Source organism: Paroedura picta, chromosome 8, assembly GCF_049243985.1.
Source record: "Paroedura picta isolate Pp20150507F chromosome 8, Ppicta_v3.0, whole genome shotgun sequence".
NCBI classification, from domain to species: Eukaryota; Metazoa; Chordata; class Lepidosauria; order Squamata; family Gekkonidae; genus Paroedura; species Paroedura picta.
This window is the reverse complement of record NC_135376.1, coordinates 12,881,727-12,902,565: the sequence shown is the minus strand read 5'-3', so window position 1 is coordinate 12,902,565 and position 20,839 is coordinate 12,881,727. Positions and strand designations below refer to the sequence as shown.

At 47.6% G+C, this 20,839-nt stretch overlaps 1 protein-coding gene across 3 annotated transcripts in view; it reads right to left on the bottom strand.

Moving 5' to 3' along the window:
• Positions 1–20,839, bottom strand: part of SPATA16 (spermatogenesis associated 16) — a 178,946-nt gene that overhangs the window by 10,577 nt on the left and 147,530 nt on the right. For 2 of the 3 annotated variants that reach the window (XM_077348379.1, XM_077348381.1), the window contains 2 exons: positions 19,518–19,682; positions 17,053–17,136 (listed from right to left, as the gene is read on the bottom strand). In XM_077348379.1, the coding sequence (XP_077204494.1) occupies positions 17,053–17,136; positions 19,518–19,682 (249 nt within the window). The remainder of the gene's footprint in view (positions 1–17,052; positions 17,137–19,517; positions 19,683–20,839) is intronic. The other variant, XM_077348380.1, reaches the window with a different exon arrangement.

Genomic DNA, 20,839 nt, shown 5'->3' with positions numbered 1-20,839 from the left:
CCTGCACCACAGCGTTGGCCATGCCCTTAAGCAGCAGAGTTCAAGACGGCCATTTTCAAAGGCAGAAATACGGTGCCTCCCAAGCAATTGCTAGAGGGGAAAACGGAAAACAGACAAACATTCAACAACTGTGGCGTGCATCATGTTGCTACACTTTGCAAGGCATTTGGAAAAAAATTTGTTCTAGCCGTGGGAAGCATTGCGAGATGCTGCCAGAGCACAGCACATCCACACACACACACAAATCAAGCACACCTTGCTGAAGGTATCCTGATCAAGGGTTTCATGTTGAAGTGAGAAGAGCAGGCGACTAATGAATGGGTTTTGCCAACACAGGTGAATGGCGGAGTCATCTCATTGAAACGGAATTCTGAGGCTCAAGTCACTGTCTTAAGAGGGTTATAAAATATATATTCCAGTAACCAAATCGAAGCTGATGACATTTCAGGAATAAATATCCCAGGATTGACCTGCATTACTCACATCAAGTGCAGAAAAGACTGTGCGTAAGGCTGAATAAAACTAACCATGCAATCCTAAGAGCCAGTTTGGTGTAGTGGTTAGGAGTGCAGACTTCTAATCTGGCATGCCAGGTTCGATTCTGCGCTCCCCCACATGCAACCAACTGGGTAACTTTGGGCTCGCCACGGCACTGATAAAACTGTTCTGACCGAGCAGGAATATCAGGGCTCTCTCAGCCTCACCTACCCCACTGGGTGTCTGTTGTGGGGAGAGGAATGGGAAGGCGACTGTAAGCTGCTTTGAGCCTCCTTCGGGTAGGGAAAAGCGGCATATAAGAACCAACTCTTCTTCTTCTTCTTCTTCTTCTTCTAAACAGTTACGGCCTTCTAAACCCATCAACTTATGTGGATTCTATCCAACTTCATTGGATTGCACTACAAAAACAGTCAAGCAATGCAGTCCTCTTCCCTTGCTTCTTTTAACAGGAATAAATCTCTTGGGATCTCCCAACCCTTAACTGGCAAACCTAGGTTGTTCTGTAACTGATCTGCAATTAGCCGGCAGGACTGGTTGGCTGAGTAGAACTGGGCAACTGGGAGGGCATTTTGGAAAACTTTGTGGCTCACTTGTCATGCCTCTGATGTTGCATGGCGAAGGGTGAGAGGCCCTGAAAGTAACCCACACAATGGTTCCCACCTTTGGTTCCTGATGTTTTATTAATTGCCTCTGAAGTCTTTCCTCATTCCTGGGCTATCAGGGCATATATTTTGTCAAAGGGCTCCGAATAAAGCGTATTTATTTTCAGTTTTTTTGCATTTTTCACCCTGGCTGCCCCTTAATCTTTGACGCAAAAAAGCCATCTCTTTCTGCTTTCAGCGCAACACCAAAGGAACCGCGAAGCACATTTCATCCCCTCACGCCCATTAGGGAAAGATGAAAAGTATAATTCCCCCTGCAAGTGGCTAGATGGAGGACAAGTCAATTATTCGACATTGTATGTTAATTCCAAATTGACTACAGCAAAAGGAGATGGCCCGTGGTTCATTTATCCACAAAAGGAGGCGAGCAGCACACATTAACAAAAAACGCTATTATATTAGCCTGCAATAATGTGCGGAAATTACAAACAGTTAAATATTTTCTCTGCATTTATTAAGCACTGTCTGTTGGCGACGCGGTCTCTTCTCGGCAAGGTAAGTGGATTAATTCGAGGACAATGAACTGTGGGATTGCTTCTCAATCAAAAGAGATGGCTTTTAAAGCACAACTTCCGAGGGGGTGTTTTTACTTCTTTTTTTTTTTTAATTCCTTCACTGAGCAATATTGGATGGGAAGGGTGTCAAGCTCTGCCATGAGATGAGATACGACACAGTCTGTTTCTGGAATGGAGAAAGTGATGTCCACGCCCTTCCTGAGCTATCTCCACTGAGTTATCTCGTAAAAGGCATATGTGGTTGGCTGGTTGGTGAAGAAGGGAAAGGTGGATAGAAGTAGATGTGAGATGTCCACGCCCTTCCTGAGCTATCTCCACTGAGTTATCTCGTAAAAGGCATACGTGGTTGGCTGGTTGGTGAAGAAGGGAAAGGTGGATAAAAGTAGATGTGAGATGTCCACGCCCTTCCTGAGCTATCTCCACTGAGTTATCTCGTAAAAAGCATACGTGGTTGGCTGGTTGGTGAAGAAGGGAAAGGTGGATAGAAGTAGATGTGAGATGTCCACGCCCTGCCTGAGCTATCTCCACTGAGTTATATATGTATCATGGCGACAAAATTATCTCTCACCCCTGCAGCCATTGTAGGCTGTCTCTCAGTGTCCCGTAGAGCTGCAGTGCCAGTGATCCACCAGTGACGATGGTCTGACCAGGGGGCCCATATGATCTTCCGGCCTCAACCATAAACCTGGTGGAAGAGCTTTGTCTTGCAAGCCCGGCGAAAGACCGAAAGCTCTCACAGGGCCCCAGCTCTTCCAGGAGCTTATTCCACCAGGTTGGGGCCAGGAAAGGCCCTGGCCCTGGTTGAGGCCAGGTGAACTTCCTGGGGGCCAGGAATCACCAACAAATTACTACCCGCAGAGCATAAAGCCCTGCAAGTGGCATAGGGCAAGAAGCGGTCCTTCAGCTATGTGGGTCCCAGACCGTGGAGGGCCTTAAAGGTCAAAACCTTGAACCTGATCCGGACTACAACTGACAACCAATGCAGCTGCCTGAGCACAGGCTGGATATGGGCTCTCCAACTAGAGAGGAAAACACTCCCTTGACTCACACACACCTACACACCTACAACAGGCCCAGAATATTACAGATTTACAAGAGGCAAACCTGCAAAGATTTTCAAGAGCACCTCATTTTCCCTTCCCCACTATTTCCTCTTCCCCTTCCCTGAAAGCCCCCATAGCGCCTCACCTTTTCCTGCTTCCCTCTCTCTTTCCCACCCACTGGCCAACCAACCTTATCTGCTGCGTTGCATTCAGATTTCCCTCTTTCCCTCCCCCTGGCCGCCTCTACCTGGGAAAACTGTGGCCAGCAGGATGCAAAGCACTGACCACTGGGCCAAGCCCAGTTAGGCAGAGGGGACCGAGGGATTTGAACTGCGGTCTCCTATCCTCTGCCATGACCACTGCACAATACTGGCTCTGCACTGCAGGCCTTGATCACAGACATTCTTTAAAGCACTGTGGAATGTTCTAGGGCCAGGCAGTGATTTATAACACTTTCGTCACTGGGATTTGTCAAAGGCAGGGACTTTGGATGACAGAGAGAATGCCAGCAGACTGCCACTCGGTTCCCGTCAGCCTCGCTGGCTCAAGAGCCGAGATTGGCTGGCTAAACTTGGTCAGGAATTCTGGCCTCACGATGTGCTTCCTTTGAGACCCGCATGGTGTTCAATTTGTTCAGAGAGAGAAGATCAAAGAGAGCTCCACTCTTCTTTGCTGCCAAAATGATTGCGGAGTCTGGATTGCTTTGATATTGGGAGGGGGGGATATGCAGTTTGCTGTTTTGTGTTCCCTGAGCTCAGTGCAAATGGTTACATTGCTTTGGGGGTGCAAAAGGAATACCTTTGCCCAGGGGTAGTCAAACTGCGGCCCTCCAGATGTCCATGGACTACAATTCCCAGGAGCCCCAGGGGCTCCTGGGAATTGTAGTCCATGGACATCTGGAGGGCCGCAGTTTGACTACCCCTGCCTTTGCCTATAGAACTATCGCATGGGCATTCCGCACACATTAGAAGAAGAAGAAGAGTTGGTTCTTATATGCCGCTTTTCCCTACCCAAAGGAGGCTCAAAGCGGCTTACAGTCACCTTCCCATTCCTCTCCCCACAACAGACACCCTGTGGGATGGGTGAGGCTGAGAGAGCCCTGATATCACTGCTCAGTCAGAACAGTTTTATCAGTGCCGTGGCGAGCCCAAGGTCACCCAGATGGTTGCCTGTGGGGGAGTGCAGAATCGAACCTGGCATGCCAGATTAGAAGTCCGCACTCCTAACCACTACACCAAACTGGCAGATAATGCCCTTCCCATGTGCTTTAGAAGTAGACTTTCCTGCTCCGCACGGGGAAATCCAGCAGCAAAAGCACACTGGAAGTGCATTATCCTTTGTGTGCGGAACAATGAGTCCTCACATTCTTTTGTCTTTCTGTGTGGAAAGATGCTCAATCCTCTCGGTCACTTTGGCAGTGCTTTTCTGTGCTCCCCCCAATCTTTTTAGGAGCCAGAGTGGTGTGGTGGTTAAAAGTGGCAGCCTCTAATCCGGAGAGCTGGGTTTGATTCCCCATTTCTCCTCCACAGGCTGGGTGACTGTGGGCCAGTCACCGTTCTCTCAGAGCTCTCTCTGAGTCTCACCTCCCTTACAGAGAGTCTGCTGTGAGGAGAGGAAATGTAGGCAATTGGAAGCTGCTTTGAGGCTCCTTTTGGTAATAAAAAAGCGGAGTAACCCCTCCCCCCCAGATCTTTTCTCTCTTCTCTTCTACTAGTACTGCATGCAAGTATTCTGAAAGTGTCTGTGCTGTTGATGTGCATGAGGGCATATTGATGCCGGCTGGAGGTTTTGTGCTAGTAAGGGTTTTCAATCTCTTTAACAGTGCGTAGCACAGCATGGGCACTTCTCACCACTGCTGCACATTAATGGTACAATCCTATGAAGGTCTACTCATAATCCTACACAGGTCAGTTCAGTGGAGGTTACTCCCAGGAGGCATGCTTAGGACTGCAATGTTAAGTCAGTGTTTTCATGGGATTTACCTCTACAACCTCTAGATCAGGGGTAGTCAACCTGTGGTCCTCCAGATGTCCATGGACTACAATTCCCACGAGCCCCTGCCAGCAAATGCTGGCAGGGGCTCGTGGGAATTGTAGTCCATGGACATCTGGAGGGCTGCAGTTTGACTACCCCTGCTCTAGATATTTCCCAACAATTCACTATCTGTTCAGGTGCCATCAGCATATATTTAAAGCGAGGACTGGTCTTGCTCCAAGGGGCTTCCCTTTTCATTTACTCTGGACCTTATTTGTCATATTGTTGGCCAGTCGGAGGCTTTGGAGAGATTCATTCGGTGCTCTTCACAACCTGTTTTTTTCCCCTCACCTCCTCCTTGGCGGCTGGAGCTGGGGTGGGGTGGGGAGAAGCCATCTGGGTTTCAAGTGACTAGAGAAATCAAGCCATGCTGAACATGGCGGGGGCCGGTTTCTAGGAGGTCTGGTTATCTCCAACCCAGTCCGCGACTTGAAGGCTCGATTACTGCTCAATGGTCATGATGAACTGATGTAGAAGGGAAAATTGCATCTTAACACTTATGTCCTTTTAGTAGCGCAACAAGGGGATTGGATAAACATGGCAAGTCTTTCCCCCACTCTTTCTGGCATTCAGTGTTGCTCTATCCGATCATGTTTTGGCGGAAACTATTCAGACCTGAATTCCTCCCTCCACTAGGCCAGAGCTGGCTTTGTTTTCCTGATTCAAGAACTACTGAGCCATAAGGGGGGTGGGAAAAAGAGCTGAGCCAGGCCTGGGGGTTGCCTTGTGTCCTGTACTGCAAAGCAAGGGTAGTCAACCTGTGGTCCTCCAGATGTTCATGGACTACAATTCCCATGATCCCCTGCCAGCAAATGTGGTAAGTGATGACATTCTAGGAAGAGTGAATAATAAATAATGCAAGGCACAGGGGGATATCTGTCAGTAACATCTCTACCTGACGCAAGCACATGAACAGGTCACCTTCCCCAACACCGGATGTTCCCCCACCCCAACCACCAAGGGGCAGCAGCAGAGGGGTCGGCCACCTTGGGCCATGAATCCCTTGGCACATTCCCACCGTTGGACTAGATGACCCATGTGGCCCCTTCCACCTCTATGGTTCTATGATACTTTATATGCTAGTTAATGAATGGTCATTTTATTCTTGCAAGCTTTTAGAAGAATGGGCTTTTATGCCCCGCTTTTCACTACCTCAAGGAGTCTCAAAGCAGTTTACAATCGCCTTCCCTTCTTCTCCCCACAACCCTGTGAGGCAGGTCAGGTTGAGAGAGTTCAGAGAGAATTGCTCTGTGAGAACAGCTCTAAGAGAACTGCAAGGTCACCCAGTTAGCTGCATGCGGAGGCTGAGTGGGGAAATCAAACCAGGTTCTCCAGATTAGAGCCCGCTGCTGGCTCTCCTTTAGTTACCCTCTTCATCTTCAGATGTTTTATCATACCCTCCCTGCTTGAAATATCTTTTAAGCTAATGGGGCTTAGTATTATTCCAAACTGAGCACTGCTAGGGCCTGGATGGGAGTGTCTCCGCCCCTTCCTTTGCTGCATTAGTCATTAGAACTAAGCACCACATTAAGCGGTTTTTGCAGTGTTGTGTGGCAAAACAACATTTCGCTTCAAGGCTCTAGTCACACAGCCACAAGCTAGATTCCATCCTCCATCTTGCACACAGGGCCCTTGTTGCTTTAGACAGAGGTGAGCTGGAACTGGCTGGACATTCATTTTCTTAGTATTTTCCAGGATTTAGGGTCAAATTAGAGGACTGGATTGCTCTGACCCAGTTTGCAACTGCACAAAATACTGGGGGGACTCAGGAGCGTGGACCAGGGAAAGAAGGGACTACAGGTTTCCCTCTGACAGTTTTCCTGACCTGAAAGAATTGCGTGTGGCTGTTTAGCCTGCTGTGGTGTGCCATTTACTGCAATGGGGCCCTCCCTGAGACTATTTCAGCTTGGGAAAATGTTGTGGAGAGAAGGCTGAAGCCCCTCCTCTTCTGGGCCATACTCCTGAGATGAATCAGATCCCACAACACCTGAGATCCTTAGGTCCTTGATGTTGCATGTGATTTGCAAGCTGGGTTACAGGACCACGGACCAAGTTTGTGCCACGTGTGCCTTGTAGTCTGGCCCTTAAGTGTGGGATGGTCTGGTCGGCTCCAGTTTCCCATCACAGATTTTAAGTGAGATTCATGGATATGAGAAAAACCATTTGCTCTGATGCCAGGAAATCAGAAAATGTGACACAAGAACACAGCAAAGAATTGTCTGCAGGAGTCTGAAATCCTTGGCTATGGAGCAATTTTCACCTGCAAAAGCAAACATTCTTCCCTTTGAGTCCCTCCTCTCATGTTGTTAATTCTGGGTTTTTCAGCTGTACAAAATCCTTTATCTTTTCCCACCTTTCTTTGTAAAATTGCAGCTTTTTTTTTTTTACATCTTCATATGATTTTGTTTCCCTTTTTTCCTGTTTGAAGCAGCGCCTCAGGATTAAATAGCGGAACGGTCATAGGGTTCCTAAAGCCAATCAATCCCCCGCCTCCAGTCTGCATAAAAGTGCAGGAATAAAACATCCGTTTCTGAAGAGGCAAGGGCTTTCCGTGTGGGGCTGATGCCTACAGGTGTCAAGGCAGGAACCTATCAGAGGATGCATTTGCTTCCAGGACCAAGCATGCCTCTTTCGCCCGTAGATTCCTAAAGACGTTATGCTAAAATCAATTAACATGATTTTGTTGTAAAAAAATCCGCTGCCAGTTTAATTGGAGCCCACATTTTGCATTGATCAAAATATTTTTAATTGATTAATCCGAAATCCTACGTGCACCGCAAAGCACAGGCAGGTTGAGAGGCGATTGTAAATCAAGATTCCTACAAGATAATCAATCAGCTTGGAAGCCCCCAGCAAGTGCATTTTAAGTGGTCTGTTTTTCACACGTGTGCCCCAGCAGCAGGAGAGGGAAAGGGGGCTGGAACGTGCTTTTCCGTGGCATGCAGCCACGCCCTAAATCAGGGGTAGTCAAACTGCGGCCCTCCAGATGTCCATGGGCTACAATTCCCAGGAGCCCCTGCCAGCGAATGCTGGCAGGGGCTCGTGGGAATTGTAGTCCATGGACATCTGGAGGGCTGCAGTTTGACTACCCCTGCCCTAAATGAATAAATAGATAAGTCTGGGTCCGCTTAATGACTTTGGACCCAACATGCATCTGTGGTTTGGCTGTGCCTCGTATTGTTCATCATCACCGGAGCCTCATTTAGCACTCTGGAATGCCAGAACCAATTTCAGCTCTGCCTCCAGCTAGCCAGCTTTAAAAAAAAAAAAAAACACCATGCAAATATAATGAAAAATAAAAGGTTGCATATACAGTCCAGTCCTATATATCCTTCTTACACGAGCATATTCTTTGACATGTAATCTTACGCCTTTCAGCAAATACCGTTCCTATTGAAATGGTTCATATTTAAATGGTTTTGCAGGTGGTGGGAGCTGTGGCTCATACTGAGGGTGAGCTGGCTGCTGCTATCAATGGAGCTCATCGTACGGTGCTCATTGGGGGGTGATGACATGTGTGGAATCCTGCGCATGTGCTGGCCTTTAGTGTGCCCTGCGAATGCCTGAAGGGTGCCCTAAATTTTGAGTGTTTGCAGAGGTTTGTGTGTGCTCTTGCCTCCAGGATTAGGCCAGACAGTTCCTCTTCAGAGGATACGGACACCATGATGGTAGGTCTCATGGAGGACCAAGCCATGACATGCCAGAACCATTTAAACGAGGGGTAGTCAACCTGTGGTCCTCCAAATGTTCATGGACTACAAGTCCCATGAACCCCTGTCAGCGTTTGCTGGCAGGGGCTCGTGGGAATTGTAGTCCATGAACATCTGGAGGACCACAAGTTGACTACTCCTGCTTTAAACCCCTGGTGCTGTTAGGGGGCTTGCTCCCAGTTTGGGCTATTAGATCAGTAACCCAGGCACCACCAGATCCCTCGAGAATCCCAGAAGCCACCACCAGAACCTGGACTTATTGACGGACCCACGAAGGGCAGTGGCCAAAAGTCGCCCCTAATACCCCAAGAGAAGAGAAGACAGACAGCACAGGCAGATGCACAACTTAGATGGTAGAGTGCACAGCTGGCATCCCCGGGCCTGTCTGCTGACCATGAGGCATCTGGAGCCCTAGATCCACCAGAAGGCTTTGTGGGATGCCAGACAAGGTCGAGGAGTGAAGGCAACAGACTCAGCTGCAGGTACTCGTGCCTATAAGCAACCTTAGCTCTGGAGACAGTGACAGCAGTGCTTGGTTGACTGGGCTCCTTTGGTGTAAATGGGACAGTTGTCCCCTACATCAGGCATTTGCTGGCAGGGGCTCATGGGAATTGTAGTCCATGAACATCTGGAGGACCACAGGTTCAGGATCCCTGCCCTACATGACTCTTCCTCTTGTGGAATAGCCATAGGCAGTGGCTACCACACCTCAGAGAGCCATATGAGTGGTCTCTGTCTTTCTATTGAGGTTTCTTCACAATGAGCCAGACCATTTAAATCTGGCTAGTGGTGGCTCTCTGACAGACAGAGGCCCTCTGACAGGCAGATTTATCTTCACTGGATAGGTCTGGAATTGATCCTGGCATCTTCTGTACATAAAACGTGATTGGTGACGGAGCCAACGCCCCCTTCTGTTTCCTTGAACTGAACTAGGAACTGAATCTGAAGTTTTAGAACCGTAGAAAGTAGGGGTGTGCATTCGGCTAATCTGAGCCAAAAGAATACCCTGGCAAATACCTTATATAGACGTTGATATTTTTCAGCTATCCAAAATGGCCAAGATGTTTCGTTAGAGAGCTGAAGGGTGTTGAAAGGGGTTGCAGGGCCTCTAAATACTCTCTGGGTGAACTCATGGCTTGGAGAAGGTATTTAATGAGATTGCAAGCCCTTTAAACATGACTTGTGAAAAGTATTTAAATTTTAAAGGGATCATGTTCCCTTTAAATTCCTTCCCCTTCTATTAAAAGCAACGGAAGATGGGGGCATCCTCTTTGGGGGGGCTATATAAATGGATCCTTGGTCCAATATTTTTCAAACTTGGGGAGCTTTTTGAGGAGAGGCACCAGCAGCTATGCTACAAATTTTGTACTTTTACATAAACAGCCCCCCCCCCCGAGACCAAGATACTCCCAGATTGATTCTCCATTATACCCTGTGGGGACCATTGACTATAATGGTCCCATAGGGTGTAAAGGAGCTTGGAAAAATTGACATTCCAGCATATTTTCCAAATCCGAATACCATACCAATGAGGAGATCAGGAGAATCCCACTGCGTGAATGACAGGAATAACCTCCCATTCCAAGAGCATCCAATGTACAGAATCTGGCCAGAAGCAAAAATGAAATTTTTACTCGGCCCAAACAATTTATGCTCTCTTTCCCCATCTATACCTTTAATAAAGCCCTGACTGGGTAGCCCAGGCTAGCCAGATCTTGGCAGACCCCAAGCAGGGTTTGCCCTCATTAGTTCTTGGATGGGAGACTTCCGAGGAAAACCAGGGGGAAAACCATGACACAAAGTCAAGTCACAGCAAACCACCTCCGAATGACTCTTGCCTGGGGGTTGCCATGAGTCGGCTGTGACTTGACAGCAACGCCGACAACACAGACCGTTTTCTCGAAAAAAGAGAGAGCCGAATTAAGACGAAACTCATTTTAAACCCATCCGTTCGATCCCACTGGGGGGAAAACACGCGGGATCGTCGTTTGCGTCCTCAGCCACTCTGTTTGGCTACGAGAGACTTTTTATGGGTGCCTGCGAAGGCACACACACACACAAAAAAATCGCAAACAGAGCAGAGCGTGGCGGGAATTCTGTCAGCCCCTTTTTAACGGTTTGGAAAACAGGCCTCCCGGCCCTGCTTCGGCTGCTTCCGAGGAAAGAGCTGAATGCGTTTCATTAGGCCCCGCAGCTGTTTCTCCGGCGACAGCCAGACTCCACTGGTGGGGGCGGCGACAGGAGCACTGTTCATTTAACACTAATTGCCGGGGCCTAAATGGCGGTTATTTCCCGACATGTGTAAATTAACTCGAGAACGATAAAGACAAAAGAGGGGACCTGGATTTGGGGATGGCGGGGACGGTTTTAGGGGGGGGGGAGAGAGTGGCATGTTCAAGCAAGCGCTGGATGGCGGCGGCCGTTGGGCGCCATTTGACCACCTGAGTCTTAACAGGCATTAAGGTCGGAACCAAGTCGAGAGGTGCAGACAAGGCAGTGGCGGAGAGGAAGGAAGCTCCGTTTCTTTTATATTGCTGCTCCAAATTAAAAACAAAAAAAGCTTCGATTGGAGGCAGGTTGGTTAGACTGGAGGAAATGTTCAGATTTTGCTGAGGGAAGTTAGGGCACCGGCGACTGGCTTTCTACATTCAGGGTGTTTTTTTTTATGGGGAGGCATTCAGAGAAGGAGTCTTTTCACTTCGGTCTGAAGAAGAGAAGCAGTAGAGTCAGAAGTGGGTGATGCAATGTTTCTTCCTGCATACTTGATTTCATAGCAACAAGGGGAAACACACAGCAGTTGTCAGTCTTCAAGCAAAGGTTGGATACACACTTTTCTTGGATGCTTTAGGATGCTTAGGGCTGATCCTGCGTTGAGCAGGGGGTTGGACTAGATGGCCTGTATGGCCCCTTCCATCTCTATGATTCTATGATTCTATGACTTGCATTCCAATTCTGTCTCATTTCTATATCCACAAACTTCCTGCTTCCACAGAGACCTGCTTGGTGAGCGTCAGAGGCCCATCTCAGTTCATTTTCCCCCTTTGGAAGTGAGATGGGAACCATAAAAGATGGGTCTTTTCCATCGGCAGCATCTCGTCTACAGATATCCTCCCTGCATCCATTCACTTGGTATCTAGTCTTTTCTGTTAAGTTCTGAGAGCCAGCAGGGGTATAGTTGTTAAAAAAGAACTAGGATCTGGGAGACCCAGGTTCAGGTCTCACCTCTGCCATGGAAGCCCACTAAGAGAGCCTTAACCTACCTCACAGGATGGTGGTTATAAGGATAAAATGGAGAAGAATGATATTCTAAACTCCTTTGATTCCCCCTTGGGGAGAAAAGCAGAGTATAAATATTTTATATATTTTAGAGAGTCATTGTGGTGTCGTGGTTGAGAGCAGGAGCTTCTAATATGGTGAGCCGGGTTTGATTCCCCGCTCCCTCACATGCGGCCAGCTGGGTGACCTTGGCCTCATCACAGCCCTGATAGTGCTATTTTCACAGAGCAGTCCGGTCAGAGCTCTCTCAGCCTCACCTACCTCACAGGGTGTCTGTTGTGGGGAGAGGAAGGGAAGGCAATTGGAAGCCACTTTAAGACTCCCTTGTGTAGTGAAAAGCCAGGTATAAAAGCCAACTCATCTTCTTCTTAAAATTGACAGATGTGATGCTGGTAATTCCCAAGCATTCTCACCCCCCTGCCCCCAAGGAACAGGTATGTGGGATGCTGATTTGGATCCAGGCTATAGCACAGGGCAAGGGATTGGAAGGCTTAAGCCATGTTCCCTGCTGTTTTCTCATGGTGGGGCAAACATTCGGGTCCTAGGCTAATCTAGGGGAAGCACACCCAGCAGCATTCCACAGAAGCGCATAAATTTAATGATGGCACTTGCTTGGGGACAAACGTATATCACACCTTTACATCTCAAGCCGAATTAATTGTTATTGTGCGCTGAAGTAGCCTCAAGGCACCTAGTTCTACTGGCAGATCTGAGTGTTACAGCCAGTTGCAGCCACGGATCATGTGTGTGTATTAATCACCGAGTGGAAAGATTTTTGAAGGGCACCTGATTTCGTTAATTTGTATTTACCGCGAGGCCGCTGATTGCATTAATGACATGCCACATATTGGGCTAATTATACCCAAAGAGTTCTCTCATCGACTCTGGGGAGACCAAACAAAGGGGACTTGGGAGGGAAAGCTTCCGTTGGCATTATTTATCTCTCGGGATGAAGCACAAAGGGCAGCAGTTTGTTCCTTCACGGGCCCCCAGGACAGGTAACAATAACAACAACACATGAATTACTTGCCTCGGAAGGCATCCTGTACATACATCGGGAGCCATCGGCCGACAAGACAATACATGGTTATTTTATTATCTTGTTCATAAACGTGTGCTGCAAATGCATTCAGAGGGCTCCACCGGTGAATTCTTATTCTAAAAATGGCCAAATCCCCATGCATTTCTCACACAGCGTCTAGTCTAATTAACTTAAGACATCTGGGTCTCTTTGGCTGAACTTTTAAAATGCTGCTTTAAAAAAAAAACTTTATTAGCCTCTTTAGGCTGAGGGCTGTTTTAAAAAAGAACGGCACACATATATTTAAAACTGGGAGCTATTTGTTTAAATATGCTCACAATCGAATAACGTTTGGGGGATGATCCAAAGCATAGTGGCCTTCCTGGGGAGGATTCCCCATTGTGCTCAGAAGAAGAGCTCTGTTCCCCCCACTCCCCATGTATGTAGGGTCACACACTGACTGCCCAGTGGGGTCATTTTGAGGAACGGGACCTTTGTGTCACTTTTGTATTTGCCGTTTGCCTTCCAGGCTCCAAGCCCCATCACAGCTCTTCAGTCCAGGAAGAGCAAAAATGGAGAGCCATATTGTGCAGCATCACCTCTGGTTGTGCCTGGAAATGACATCACGATGCTCTCTGACTTTTACCATAGAGTTTGAAGAATTCCTAGAGCATCGCGATGCCACTTCCGGGTACTAATCAGGAAGGGATGCTGCGATGTCACGCAATGTCGCTTCCCCAGTCTGCCCCTTGGCTTGCAACGGTACTCCGACACCCTGCTAATTATTCCGAGTCAGAGGGAAGAGAGAAAGAAGACTATGTTGGTCTTTTCTTCAGTGGTACAACCACAATGGGAGTGCTTTGTATTACTCTTTTCAGGTCCCTGATGATTTTATATAGTTCATTCATTTGTTCGCCTTTCCTATAAGGCAGACTAATGTTTTTGCCTTGACATTACAAGTGAGCAGAGAAGGACGGGCAACTAAAGCTAAGAGGCTACTGGACAAGTGGCCCCCTGACGCTTAAAGACCTAGAGCCTAACTACATGTTACATGCCACTTGTCCCCAGGGGAACTTTTAGTCAACTCCAAGTTCTTGCTTTGAACTCAGCTCTCAAGCCCATGGGCCCTGCCTCAGACTGGGACAAGGGAATCATAGAGTGACCTTCAGGGCCATCTAGTCCAAACCCCTGCACAATGCAGGACACTCACAACTACCTGTTGTGAAAGGATCCCGGCCTACACCTCTGCCACTTTCCTGACATGGCCCCTGGGACACAGTTTGACCTACCTCTGGGGCTTTCCTGGGTTCAGAAAACTATGCACGGGGAAAGTAGAAGCCCCTTTAACCCAAGTACGTTTCCAGCCCACATTAGGTCACTCCTGAGTTTGAGAACTAAGTTCCTGGAGAAGAATTTGCAGCTGATATCTGATTAAAAAATCCCTGTGTACAGCAAGTGTAAAATGTGACGTGTAGTTATATCCTTTAACTTTCAGGGCCAGTGGTATCTGAACAGTAACTGCAAGAAAGGGACCCCAGGAACTCCACTGTTAGAATCATAGAATTGGAAGGGACCTCCAGAGTCATCTAGTCCAATCCCCTGAAACATGCAAGAAATTTACAACGGCCTGGTCACCCGGTTCCATGCCCTGAATTGACAGATCTGAAAACTTACATGTTTTTTCCTCATGAAGATTATACATTGAGCCTTATTCTGTTTCCAACCCTTCCTGCCTCATAGCACCAGTTCCTCTGCACCCCTTTTGCCTGGGGCCAGATGGGGGTGAGTGAATCTTCAACCCAATTTGGCCATCTGGTAAAGGAGTTGTGGCAAGACTAGGTCCCTTTCAGAGTCTGCTTTGCCTGTGACAATGGGGTGCTGAGAAATGTCCTCTGGGGCAGTGGTCCCCAACCTTTTTATCACCGGGGACCACTCAATGCCTTTTACTGAGGCCTGGTGGGGGGGGTAGTTTACTCCTCTACTCTCAACCACTGCCCTAACGCTCTATGATTGCTATGGTAATGTTTAAACATCCCTTCAAAATAAGATACAGACACGCCACAACAATGAAGTGTGTTGTAAAGGGCTGGGGAGGATGAAGTAAACGGCTGGGGGGGGGGGGGAGAAGGCGTCCTTCGGGGCCCACCTCCAATTAGTCGAAGGACCACATGTGGTCCGCAGCCCACAGGTTGGGGATCGCTACTCTGGGGCATAGTTTCCAAGCACACAGCATTACAGCATTCTGTAAAACCCTTTGTGCTGTTCTGCAACAGACTTTCCCACTGATGAGAGGAGGAAGAGAGCCCTGCTGGATCAGACTAAAGGTTAATCTAATCCTGGATTCTCTGTCCAAATGACCAGCCAGATTATCTTTGGAGAGCGCACAAACAGGGCATAAAGGCAACAGTCACCCCTGGCTTGTCTCCAGTGAATGGCACTCAAAGGTATACGACCTCTGAACCTGGAGAGGTTCCATTCCGCATTCAGGCTTCAATGCTATGGGTATGCCTCTGCTGTATATTTTTATGGTGGTTTTAAATCTGGGGGTTTTTTAATTAATTTTTGTGCATTTTTTTATTGCTTGTGCTGTTGTTATAACAGCTTTTTATTATTTGTATTTTAATGTTCCCTCGCCCCTCGTTTTGAGCCACCTCACGCACCTGTAAGGGATCAGAGGATGGAAAAGAAATTTTAAACAAATAACGATGCCTGTCCATAATTTTTTTTTTTTACAATCTTTTCCTTAAAAATTATCTTTGGGCAGAGCACGATGATGTAAGAAACACGGAATTAACCCTATTGCATGACTTTTTCCCCGCCTGTCCTCGTCTGTAAAGATATTTAGATTTACAAAATGTGCGGAATGTAATTTATTTATAAGCCACACAGAAGAACTGAAATGTAGAAAGATGGGGGGTATGAATATTTCACGTCAGTAAGAAATAACACCATATCGTGCCACTGGCTATCAGCCCAGCAGCCAGGGTATGGAAACGCAGAGCACAATCCTTTTGTGTCATGTGTTGCCATAAACTAGGCATGACAGAGGAAAAGGAGGGAGGAAGTGGCAGCACCTTTATGTCTTCCGTAACATCTTGTTTCCCTCTAGACTTTTCCTCCAACCTCTACTTAGGTTTGCTAGGAGTTTAAAGACATGTCTTGTAGACATGCATATTGTTTCTTGTAATGAATCAGGGGGCCTAGTTTCAAACAGGAAAACTGGTGGAGGCCAAAGGGTTAACCCACACTGACTCCCCAGCCCAACCCCAAGGCAAGTCGGGGCTACATGATCCTGCAATTTGTATTTTATGATCAGAGGAGACGTATGATCTCTGTCACACATAACATGTTTTATAGATGCCTCCCTCCATATTGTTGATAGAGGAAGCAAAACTATAAATTATCCATTGTGCATAATCAGTTGTTTGGATCCAGCCAACATTTTTTTGCTAAGTCTTGCCCAGTACCCAGAAACTCAAATACTTTGGCCACCTCATGAGAAGGAAGGACTCCCTGGAGAAGAGCCTAATGCTGGGAGTGATCGAGGGCAAAAGAAGAAGGGGACGACAGAGAATGAGGTGGATGGATGGAGTCCCTGAAGCAGTCAGTATGAGTTTAAATGGACTCCGGGGAATGGTAGAGGACAGGAAGGCCTGGAGGATCATTGTCCATGGGGTCGCAATGGGTTGGACACGACTTCACACCTAACAACAACAACACCCATCTCTATTCCAGTCCTTGTTGCCTCCGTTTTTAGTTCACACTGATCCCTTGACCCCCTCCCCGTAATGTTTCTTGTCTGGTGATGAATAGGGTAATCCCTCTTTCCTTTTCCACTACCAAGAAAACGTGTTGGATCCAACCAGACATCTTTTTGTGTGTGTGTGACACACACACACACACACACACACACAAACACTGTATCTTTGTTGCTTCCATCACCTCATCTTTGTGATGGGCTTACGTAATTTGTATGAAATTGCTCCTAACCAAGATCCCTGAAAAACAGTTGTAGGCATACATGAATAAATAACATTGAACACATTGCATTAGCCACCTTGACGGTTTGAATGGACAGTGATGCCATGAAAATATACCTGTGCAAGAAACAAACCCCTTGCTTTAGGCTAGGAAGTCAAACATGATTTTTTTTTTCCTAAGGAGAAATTTGGCGGATAGTGAAATGACCAATGCCTTCAACATTGTCAGCACACAAACCGCCCTAAGAATTGTATTTCCTGGCAAGGGCAATATCTGCCAAGCCTTCAGTGACAACTTTTTTTTTTTTTGTACCTTTTGAATTTTATTCCAGACACGTTCTTTATCACTTTTTCTTCCTTCGAGGGTGTCCACAGCATCTGCCATTAGCGACTGCAGCTGTGGCACCAAGATAAAAATTATCGGAATGGAATTCACACAGAAATAACTTCTCTAAATACACAGATTAAAACCTAATTAAAAAATCATTTGTACGCTGATGATTTTATTGCTCATCTTTCGCACAATAAGCACCGCCACTGCCGTTATATGCTTGCGTGTGTGCGTCTCACCCGTATTTGCCTTGCATTATTGTGGTGTATACGATGCCCCCCCCCCCGGAAAATTTTGCTACAAGTTTTGGACTTTAGAATATGAGGGCTTTGCAGTGTGACCCTAAACAGAGTTACAGTTCTCTAAATCCATTGATGTCAATGACTTAGATGGACACAAAAGTGCTTGAGATTGCAGTGCTAAGGCAGGACCATCGTGCTTTGTGAAAGGCAGGATTGTAAGAATTGCATAAATACAACATGGAATATATATGCTGCCTTATACCAAGTCAGGCATTACTCCATTGATTCTGTCGTCTGCTCAGCCTGGCATCAACTTCGTAGGTTCTCTGGGAAAGAGAGATTCCCCCCACTATCTCAGGTCCTTTAACTGTACGGAGCCTAGGACGTACTCTTCTACTGTGCCCCATTCCTTGCCCATACTTGAACAACCCCTCCCCGAGTTAAACACACTGAAGACCCATTGATTTCTGTAGGAGATTTCAGCACATTTGGAGGACAGACTGTGGGTCAGTGGCACAGTATCTGCTTGGCATGCAGAGGTCCCCAGGTTCAGTCCCTGGCATCTCCAGTAAAAAAACAACAACCACCACCAACAGCAGAGATATGGAAGATCTCTGCGTGAGCCCCTGGAGAACTGCTGCCAATCTGGGTAGACGATACTGACTGTGATGGAGTGAAGGTCTGATTCAGCATAAGGCAGCATCCTGGGGTCACCCGGCTCCGTTCCTCTCAATGAAATTAACAGGCCACAAAGTGCTCGTCTTTCACTGGGTCGTGCCCATCTTTATAATGAATTATAACCTGCCTCTCAACCCCATGAAATCTTCAAGGTGGTTCACAGCCACCATAAAACAATTTAAAACACATGCCCCAGCTGAACCGGGAGGCACAGCCACATGGAGGCCGCATCCTCCTTTCCCAGTCTTCCCAATGACATCATTTAAATGTCAGGGTGAGCAGAACAGGGAACAGGAAGGAAAATGAGCTTATTCATCACGGCATATATTCAGCACGGGCTTCTCAGGCTGCCAAGTTTTCTGAAGAAAGATAGCCAGCATTGCAAGCACTCCAGAGGTTCGCTGGGAATCTACCCTTGAGAAGGTCACCATGTTTTCCAGAAGGTAAATTCTGCAGCGGGGAGATCTAGTTTTAAGTAATGTTTTCGCAGCATGTGCTTAAGCCGTGATGTATGGCTGGGGCTGCCACTCGTCCCAGAGGGAAACACTGGCCGCTGTTCATTTGCATGCGGTAATTAATGCAAATGCTTGCAAATTTAAAATTACTCACTCTTTGAGCTTGCAGCAGAGGACTGGACTGTGTGTTGTGTCATGACAGCCAGGACATTGACCCATAAGGGGGCTGGGGATGCCCTTTTCGTTCGAGACTCTTCCAAACGTACTGGTAAGAAAAGGGGTAGTCCATGGACATCTGGAGGGCCGCAGTTTGACTACCCCTGCAGACATACTAGACCCCCTCCCGTTGAGCTTCACAGTTTTTCATATGTTTTAGGAGTTGTTACTCCGCAATAAAATCATGAAGATATTCATTAGGACATGAATGCTACATAGAGGCCTTTTTTGGTGCTTGTACCGTAAAGTTTTCAGTTGGGGTCCGCTGAGGAAGCTTAGACACAAGGAAAATGCAGGTTTCACCGTTTCCTCCTTTGGATTTGGGGTCTCCAGTGGCATTCCTACATTTACAAACCTTTGTGTTGTGTTTGTGTTTTTAAAGAACCGGATAAACTTTTCCCATATTGTAGAAACTGTGACTTAGTTGTGCTGTGACTACACAGGGGAGTTTTCCTTGTTTTCACAACCGCAAAACGCTTCGTGCCCCCGTTTTGTATTTTTCGATCTCGGAAGCTAAGCCGGGTCAGTGCTTGGAAAGGAGGCCACCACAGCAGACTCCGTGTAGGGAGGCAATGGCCGACCACCTCTGCTTCTCCCTTGCCTTGAGAGCCCCTGGCTGGGGTCGCCGTAAGACAGCTGCAGCTTGGTGGCACTTCACACACGCAAGCACGCACACACAAACACACACACACATGGACACTTTCTAAGCATGATCTGTGACCAGCATTAACTCAACTCGGCTAACCTGTTGGGATGTGGATTTCTCCTTCTCCCCTCTAAAGACAGGAGAAACAACAACAGCGTTTCTTTGGGCACGAGACGGGATCCAAAACAGAACCAAAACAGCATTGCCTACCAGTTCGCCGTCCTGCTGGCTGATGTCCTGGAGATAGGGGATGGTTGCCAGCTCAGCCATGGCTTGATTAATCACCTGGGACTGCTCTTTGAAGCGCTGCAAACGGCCGAGGAGGCTGGCGTGCTGCAGTTTTTCTATCACGCCTGAACAGGCACAGAAACTCTCCTGGGTTTAGTAGGGGAAACAAATGAGTTAGGCAATTGCCACTGGGTAGCGCTAGGGTTGCCACCCTGCCGGTGGTGGATGGAGCTCTCCAACAGATCTCCAGGGGACGGAGACCAGTCCCCCCCGGAGAAAATGGCTCCTTTGGGAGGCTGACTCTGTAGCATTGGATCCCAGGGGAGCCTTGCTGCTCCACAAGCCCTGCCACCCTCCTAACCTCCAGATAATCCCCGCCCCAGAGCTGGCAGTCCTAGATGGTGCCCGTCTTCTTTTCCCTCCCGAGAGCTCTGAAATTGCACCTTATCGCCCACATGTTTGCACTTCTAATACCAGGCCCGGGAACCTCTACGATAATGCTTGCTGTCACAGGGGACATCCTTTAATCATTCCTTCTAGCATGAGCAACAACAATAATAAAAAAAAAAAAGCACAGTGTTCAAAGCAGATATGCAAGTATGGGGAGATAGCTAAGAAGAATGTAATTTTTCTTCCCACTGTTGAGGTTTTCCATAATCCTCTTAAAAAAAATGCTTTGGGTATTTCTGTGAAATGTGAGGGATGGGAGGGGAAAAAAATCCTGTAATACATAAATCTCTACAACGGGGTTCGTAGTCGATGTGAATTCTCAGCGCTGAAAGGTAACCTTGATATGCAGGAAAGCTGTGGGATTTAAACCTGCCTTGCGGACGGCTAGGGACGGGCTTAAAGTGACTCCCGCCCGACTCTGGAGATGCTCGCGGGTCAGGTTGCCTGCCTCAGATGAGATCTTGTTTACCTGCTCGGCTAGCCTAAGACGGCAGCTCCTGAACTCGGGTTGGCTTCTCATTTGTTTGCCCTTTCAAAGGAGCCTGTTAGAGGCTGAAGTGAGAAGGAAAAACAGCAGGACTTTCCGGCAGGTGTAGAGCTTCTCTGCTCCCTTCTTTCATCCCGGGTTAAGTAGCTGGGTAAACAAAATTGGTTGCTTGGGGGGGGGGGAATGGTTGTTGTTATACTTGGGAATTGGAGTTCAGAAGAAAACCTGTGGTTGACCAAAGGCAACCGGTCAGGAAGCAAGGGGCCCTAACATCTGGAATCCTCCTGTTTCTGTAGATGGGAATTTGTACCTAAAGATGACACCTGATATAACTACTGGTAGATCAGGCGGCTCAAATGAGGGGGGG